Source organism: Limanda limanda, chromosome 18 (assembly GCF_963576545.1).
Source record: "Limanda limanda chromosome 18, fLimLim1.1, whole genome shotgun sequence".
NCBI classification, from domain to species: Eukaryota; Metazoa; Chordata; class Actinopteri; order Pleuronectiformes; family Pleuronectidae; genus Limanda; species Limanda limanda.
In genome coordinates, this window is record NC_083653.1 from 16,885,344 (window position 1) to 16,893,925 (window position 8,582).

General features: G+C 44.3%; 1 protein-coding gene across 1 annotated transcript in view; it reads left to right on the forward strand.

Annotated features, from left to right (window-relative positions):
- Window positions 1-344, forward strand: part of LOC133024656 (neurexin-3b) — a 210,827-nt gene extending 210,483 nt beyond the window's left edge. The window contains exon 17 of the mRNA XM_061091820.1: window positions 25-344. Coding sequence (XP_060947803.1) covers window positions 25-344 — 320 coding nt within the window. The remainder of the gene's footprint in view (window positions 1-24) is intronic.
- Window positions 345-8,582: the final 8,238 nt, after the last annotated feature.

Here is an 8,582-nt window from a genome sequence, read left to right on the forward strand (position 1 = left end):
CCATGCTGCGCACGGTGCCCGCAGCCTTGCCCACTGTGCCCGGCGTGGTGCGGCGGGTTCCAGCAGGGGCTTCCGAGGTGATCCGGGAATCCAGCAGTACCACAGGCATGGTGGTGGGCATTGTCTCAGCCGCTGCCCTCTGCATCCTCATCCTCCTCTACGCCATGTACAAGTACAGGAACAGGGACGAGGGTTCCTACCAGGTGGACGAGACGCGCAACTACATCAGCAACTCGGCGCAAACCAATGGCGCTGTGGTGAAGGATAAAGCACCCAGCGCCAGCGCCAAAGGCAGCGCCGGTAGCAAGAGACCGAAAGACAAGGACAAGGAATATTATGTATAGAAATCCAGTCATTTCCCAACACATGAAAATAACTGTTTGGAACAAAGTTATAAACATTTTGACAGTACCATATTGGCAACTGTGATTTAAAAAGGATAAAAAATCTCCTGAGAACTCAAGACTTGCTGAGTCACTGAAACATTTACTAAAGAACTTTGGCTTCTGGAAGCACACTTACTATTGTAAGCATTAGGGAGAGACAATGCAGTACAACTTCACCGGGACTCAACACAGACCTTTCAAAAGGAGTCCCTGCTGCAAACATTTGGCAGTGTGAATAATTATCACTCTTCAACATCCACACGACCCCAAGTGACTGTCGAGGAGGTGTGTGACCCTTGGAGATCTGACAACCTTGTCCATTGTAACCCTGTAAAAATACGATCACTGTCATTTCAGCCATTCTGAGCATGCATGTGAGGTGTATGTGACGTGGTGCTGGCATCTGTGTAAGTGAGGGACCTCAAGAAACAATGATTGTCGGGAAAGTTGGAAGTCAAAACGTGATTTCACATTACAAATGGTTTCATTAAATGTAGCTGTCATGGATGGGATATGAGGTAAAGTATATGTACTTAAAGCTGTCTTTTAAGTTCTTTGTGTTTCTTTGGTTTGTTTTTTATATATTTGTTTGTAATTTATTTAGCGATTGAGTTTGGGTCTGTGTTTGTTTGGGAGGATGTCGTGCAGTCAGTGCTGGCTAGGCAGTGCTCAGTGACCGCTCAGCAGGATGTGATACAGTCATGTATCTCAATAGTCCCCTCTCCCTCCCTCACGTCTCGGCTAAGGATTGGGCTGCTGTGCATGGCATCCAAATACAAGATGGTGTTCAAGCGTGCGAAAGTGGAACCGCCAGGCAAATTGCACATTGTTACTTCTCTGAATTTTAAATCTCTGATAGGTTTTTCCCTTTTTCTTTCTTTTCATTTGTTTGGGTTCAGCTTTCTGACAAATATGCGTTATCACAATTTGTCCGGCCGAGATTTACTTTTTACAATCTTACTAAAAGAGAAACGTCCTGGCTAAAGACTCCAGTGTGAACAAGCGTGATTCTATGTGTTGTCACAGACGACTGTGTCAAAAACAGCAAATATGTTTACATATTTTATTACATCATAGCCGTTGTGCTTTGCAGGTCAACATTGTACAGAAAATCCAAGATTCTGTTCAGTTTTTTTAAACCCACTTCTTGTACAGACAGACCATTTGATTTTTCTGCTGTAGCAACATGACAAAAAATTATTTTTATTCTTTCACCAGGAACACCTGGGGATAAAAAAAAAAAAAGATGTGCACAGGAACATTTGTTTAGGCCAGAGCAAATGTTGTTAGATTAGACGTCTCGTCTCTGGATGGTGTTTCTCTTCAGTCGCATGAATATTTGACCATCAAGTCGAACAGAAAACACCGCCCTCGGATCTTGTATTAGGGACTCCTCTTTATTCTCCAATTAATTTCATCATGTGATTTATTTTTTTATTGGAAATTTAAAAACATCAGAACAAGAAAATAAAGACAGATAATGATGGATTTGTTGCTAGCACCTTACTGACTTAACAGGTGTTTATTTTTGTTTCTATTCTTCCTTTTTTTAAACTGTGTCAATGTTCTCGTCTGCTCAACATGTCTATTTGCATTATATTTTTTTTTGCTGTTATTACGTAGCTTGATTTTATGTCTCATTTTTATGACATTACCCTCTGGCAATATGTTGTTGTTTTTTTAGTTTTTTTCAAATTTCATTATTAACTGCTGAAGTTATTTGTTCTCTTTTATCTTCAAGCAAAATCAGTCAGTGTTCACTTTGAGTTTTTGTGTTGGTACTTGACATTTTGACCAGTTATTTATTATTGTCTTATGCTCCTTTGACTCCAAACGATTCCCCGAAATAAAAAAAATGTTGTTCCCAAAAACTTTTTGGATGTTGGAGTGCGGCTGGCTGTCACTCATCTATTGTTGTGGTGTGATCAGGTGGCGAAGCGGCGAGGAGATGGAGGTAGATACCATCTGCCCTGAAGATTATTCACCGAAACCAGATTTTTTCATCCATACGCAATCACTTCAGTGATTTCCTTTTATACCAAAAAGGGTTATCATTTCTATTCAAATGAAGTCCGGAGCCGAGTAGCTCCGCGCTATCATTTAACTATAGATGATTATGCAAATTCATTCACTGATCATTGATGCAACAAGAGAGAAGAAAACGAGGGGAGAAAACGGTTATCGGGGGGGTCCAGAGTCTTCACCACAGCGGCGGAATAGCTTTAGGTTTCTTTAGAGCCAGGTCTTTGTGAGAGTGCACAGTTAAATGAGATTCTCCTCAACCATATGGGTGGGTTATGAGCAGCTCAATGGCAGCAGCACCTGCTCTCCAAGCTCATTTTTACACTGTCCATATTTCGTGCAAATGGGCCTTCACAGAGCTGGTCATTAACTTGCAATAGCCCATTGATGTAAGATATCAGAGTAGCATGTGTGAGTATATCCAGCGCGCACAATGACTACATATTAACTCATTCATTCATCCTGCCACAGGCAATGGGTACGCGGAGGCCATCAGGGATTCGTTCTACTCAGGGACTGTTCCCTACACTCTCAGACAGACCCACATATCAAGATTTGTTTTTTTCTTCACTCCGAATAAAATCAGGGGAAATTTGTTCTGCATAAGTCAACAAAATACAAAGTTAATGTGGGAGAAAATAACATTCATTTCGGCAATGACACTTCATCTCACCGCCGCAGTGCCCTACAAAGGCAGAGAGATGAACTTCAAGAGCACTGGAATTCAGCAAAAAGGGTTTGAAGTGGCTGTGGTTGATGTTTGTAAAATAACAATGGTTCACATCATGACCTATGTGTGGAAAGGGTCTCTCGTCTGACGACCCACAGAGTACATCACCCCGTCTGGTACTTCTCAGTGTGGTGGTGGACTTTCAGCTCAATACTGTGCACTGATCTGGCTCCCTCGCAGTAAAAAAAAAAAATAAAATGTTGCTTGCTAAACCTGCACCAAACTGAAGCCACAACATCCAGGATGCCAGCACTGTGAAGCACTATAGCAATTCAGGAGTCTCAATTGTCAATCACAAAAATGACAGAAACCATCTTTGAGAAATATGTATTTAATGTGTACTTTTCATTTGGTTCTTGCCCCATAATATGAAGGAGGGATTTATGACCTATACTTGAGCCAGCCACCAGATGGCGATCAAAATGTTTTAGCTTCACTTTTAGGGAGCTGATATGTCGTCCATCTTTAAACACAGTCTGTGTGACAGCTACGGAGAATATAACCGGCTCTGTGGTTCCCCTCAGCGATGCAGCATTACATATACATATATATATATATGTTATAAAGACTGATGGAAAATAACATGACAGCCTGCCATTATGAAATCTACAATTTATGTTCCTTTAGCTTGTGTTTTATTGTATTTGAGAGATTCTGCTTTATTATTCATTTCTATTTCAGTTTTGTATTATTAAAACAAATTGTCCTCAATATTTAAGTCTATAAATATTTGATTTACTGAGTATAACACATGCTCTAAAATTATCTAAGGTACAGCAAATTCATGAGTCGCTTTGCTTGATATTTTATTCTCCTAAATGGTTTAGACATTTACAGGAACAGTTTGGGGGGGGGGGGATATAAGAAAATAAAGTTAGTTGTAGCTTTGGCTAACGGTGACTAGCTTCCACTGGTTGTAACACTCTCCCCATGCTGTCAGATTGGTTTGATGTTCAACTCTCTTTTGCTCTCACAGCAAATTTAAACAGTTGTTTTCAGAGGTCAGCGTACCGGAACTTAACACAACACAAGCAAACTAAGAAAACCCAAAATTTGACAACATATGCACTGCAAATACACACAACACTATAGACAATGCATATGCATAGTCATTATGAATATTATGCATAGATGTTAATGTTCTTGTGTTTTGTGTATTTGTGTGTTTTTTGTAAAGCTGCTGTGTGTTGGCTCTCGTTCACGTGAGAGCTTCTCATTTTAAAAGTTGATATAGAGAACGTGAAGTTGTTTGCTGTCTCTGATTGGTTCCTTCTTAAACAAACTGTCCTGTCACTCAACATTCACGCTGAGCACCAGGTCACAACTTCTCTCCCTTCATGTGTTGACTGTCAGAGCCGATTCAGGATCAGGAGCATCTGTCAGAGACACTGGAGTATGGATATGAATCACAGTTTGACTGTGGACCTGTACACAAAGAAAGCTGGTGAGACGGCAGATCAAAAATAATCCTGACATATGACAGAGGGCAGAGATTTAAATAAAAGGCAAATGTTATGAGGCACTTAGCGAGACAATCACATCCAGAGAAGAGAGAAAAAAAAACAAGCACAGACAAAATTAATTGCAGCATAAAGCACCACAGAAAAAGAGAGAATATAAGAAGCATTATTGTCAAGCCAAATATTTCTCCAAACAGCAAATAAATATTTGTTTTCGACTAATATTATAATCAAAATGAATCCAGGTCAGTGAATAGGAGCCCGTTAATGCAGAAAAAGCTTCCTGGCACAAACCCTGGAACAGTGAGGTATTGCTGCATTCACAGCTATTAGTCACTTTCAAATTTACACCAGCAGGGTGCCAGCGGAGGAAACATATCCATTTGATATTCACAACCCATTTGCTTACACAGTTGTTGGCTGACAAAGTTTATTGATTGGATTTTATGTGTAGCAACCACTTTTCCTTTTAGTCAAATTAGCAGAACTCGATTACATCAATCCCGCCGATGTCGGCCGGATAATTCATATCTTAATTGACAGAAAAACAATTTACATTTGCTAATGGCTTTTCCAAATGGATTTTCTGTGTGCGTTTGCCTGCATTAGCTGTGTACGGCCCCTGAAACGCCAACGAGGGAGCAGCCCGGCTCCCCTACATGCATTTAACGGATGACAGTTGACCTGTCATGAAATTTTACTTCATCTAATGAACTGGTTAATTCCACTTAAATGCATTTACGGCTTGTTATTTTTACCCCCCTTTCAGATACACAGTGGCAATGCAGTGCATCAGCTCTGTCACTGAGGTTTTGCTGCTTTCCTCCTGCAGGATGCTGTAACACAACTGTGTGCAGCTGCAGCGTGTTGTGGCTCCTGCAGACAACCTGCCTCTCCCTCTGTAAAGATCCGGGAGAGATGCTATATCCTCCACGGACACAGGCGAAGCAGCTGTGGAGGCGATGGTGATCAGTCCTGACAGGGAAAATATGAGCCCGCTGACCTTACCTCCACTATTATGAAGGACACACACACACACATGGACACACACACACACACACGTGCAAACCTCAGAAACAAGCGTGTGTGGGCGTGTGTACGCACTGGGCATGCTGAAGCCACATCAACGTTCACACAGGGAACAAAAGGCTCGGCGCTTGTGTGGGTTCAGCTTTCATCGTCGTCTCAGTGGGCGCACACGGTGACACACTAATAGCAGGTGCAGTATATGTGCACTTAATTCACTTTGCATTTCTCCGTGCATGAGGAGGAGCACACCTCCCCTCTCTCTCCTCTGCTCCATCACTCAGCAGCTCTCGGTTAGCTCCTCAGCTCTAATTAACTGCCAAAATATGAATGTGCTAATCTGGGCTCTAAATCTTCAGTTCCACTGACAAAAGCTTTTACAGGCTGTCACGGCTGCATGACGAACAGCAGGGCCCGCTCGGCTAGAGGACACAGTGCCATCTAGGGACCAGGTCTGGCAGCTCCACAGGATTTCACACAACCCATGTACTGGGCACTGAGAGTCGTACTTTTGCAGAGAACCTCCACCTGCACTAAAATCTACTGGTTTTTGACCAGTAGATTTAAGATGCTACTTGATATTTTTAATGGTGTTTGTCTGCTGTGTGACTCATCTTTGACAAGGTTCATCACTGGAGTGAAAGGAAAGCAGCTGTGTTTGTTCAGATTAGACTGAGCTGCATACAAACATGGCTCCGTTGCTGCTCTGCAGTCAAGACGGAGCGAGTATGAGGGGGCACGATTAGGTGGGTGCACATTTATACTGTATGTGTTCTGTCTGTGTGTGTCAGAGAGTGATGTTCAGAACTGTGTGTGTGTGCTGTTTCTACTTACCAAGGAGACAGGCCTCCAATCTGAGCTTGACAGTGTGATTGGATCCAGAGAGAATCCCAATGAAGCAATGAGCATCTCAGCGCCAGCTCCGCTCCCTGGGGCCCTACGGACGCAGGCCGGCCCCCGGCCCCCCCGGCCCCAGCCCATTTAGACCAGATGGAAAGTGAGGTGGGCGAGATGGGAGCAGACGAGTGAACTTCAAAACGTTTCAACTCCTGTGAAGGTGACTGCGGCAGAAGCAGCAGTAAATATGATTTGACGGTAAGCGACGGTGGCAGATAATTGTAGAGGCCGTGTAGAGGGAGCTCCGTGCAGCTTCAATCACATGTGCTGGGTTTGAATTCATGAAGTCACAACTCGGGTTTTAAGTTTGATGATAATTGAACAAAGGAAAAAAATCCACCAATCAGTGAGATATTTTCATCAGAATTGTCAAAAAAAAAGACTTGAGTCAGGCAGTTACTTGTAAGGTGACTTTCCTCCTGATCACACACACACGCCGAGTTCGATGCTGAATTCCACATGAGGCCTCCTGCCTCTCAACTGCCAGTCATAGCAAACAACACTCTGAGTTGCCAGGTTTTATAAAACTTTAAAAACATCCATCTGCTTGTCTTGGATGTCTGTTGGCCCGCAAGGTTCTGGAAGGATTCATGTGAGGTGAACAGAAACACAGACTCAGTTGGACCAGCTCTGAGATTTATTCAATTATGTGGCACCTTGGAAACTTAGATGACTGGTAAAGACTTTGGTAAAGTCTGCTTCACACTGCTAGAGCAGATTCTCTCTCCTCTGTCCTTATCCTTCTAGACCTCTCTGCTGCATTTGACACAGTGAACCACCAGATCCTGATCTCATCCCTTCAGGACCTGGGTATCTCAGGCTCTGCCCTCTCCCTGCTCTCTTCCTACCTCAACGAACGCACTTATCGGGTAACTTGGAGAGGATCTGTTTCTGAACCTTGTCCTCTCACTACTGGGGTCCCTCAAGGTTCGGTCCTGGGTCCTCTCCAGTGGCGGCTGGTGACATTTTTTTTGGGGGGGGCGCACTTGGGCGGCGCGGTTTAAATAGCCCACCGCAATGAGAAAAAAAAAACTCCGGGGTGCTCCGGGGACCTCCGGTCCGGTCCCCGGGGACGTCCCGGTCCCCGGGGAGGTGCTCCGGTGCTTCGGGAGGTGCTCCGGTCCCGGTCTCCGGAGCACCGGAGGGAGGTGCACCCGGGAGGTGCTCCGGTCGCGTCCCGGTCGTCCCGGACGTCCCGGTCCCCGGGGAGGTGCTCCGGTGCTCCGGGAGGTGACCGAGACCGGGACGTCCCCGGGGACGGTCCCGGAGGAGCACGTCCCCATGCACGTTAACATGTGGTTAAAAATTTCAGCTGATTATTACTGATCGATAAAACTACACACACGACACAGTAAACAACAATGCTTCTATCTGTCCACTGTCTGTCCTCTACCTGTCTCACTCAGTGCTCCGGGACCGGAGCTGCACCTCCGTGCAGATTAAAAGTATCTGCTAACTATGCAGCTCCTGTAGATCAGTGATAAGGTCTCTGATTGGACAGTCCTGTCAGCATGATGTATAAGAAACCCTTTCATTGGCTGTAGACGCAAGTGAAGTGCGCCCATGGCTCGAACTGTCATCCGCCATTGAGAAGCTGTCCTTGCTCAAATGTTCCTGCCCCTTTTGTTGGCTTCCATAGACTTCCACTTGCCCGGCGCCCACAGGGAGGAGTGGCTTCTCTCTCAGTGATAACGAATGGCAAATATATTACCAAATATAATATATTAAGTGGTTTTTGACAGGGGCTTACGGTCTCCGGCACACATTTAACGCCTTAAAACAGTACATTTCTTATTAAATTATTTGATATATAATGTTTTTTGACATGTCATTTTTTTTTTTTTTTTTTTTTTTTCACCTCAAAATTGTAGGGTGGGCGGCGCCCCGGCGCCCTGTATGACGAACCGCCACTGGTCCTCTCCTCTTTTCTTTGTACACCAACACTCTCGGCTCTGTCATTCACTCACATGGCTTTTCCTACCATAGCTATGCTGATGACACCCAACTAATCCTGTCTTTTCCCCGATCAGAAACACAGGTAGCAGCACGAATCTCTGCCTG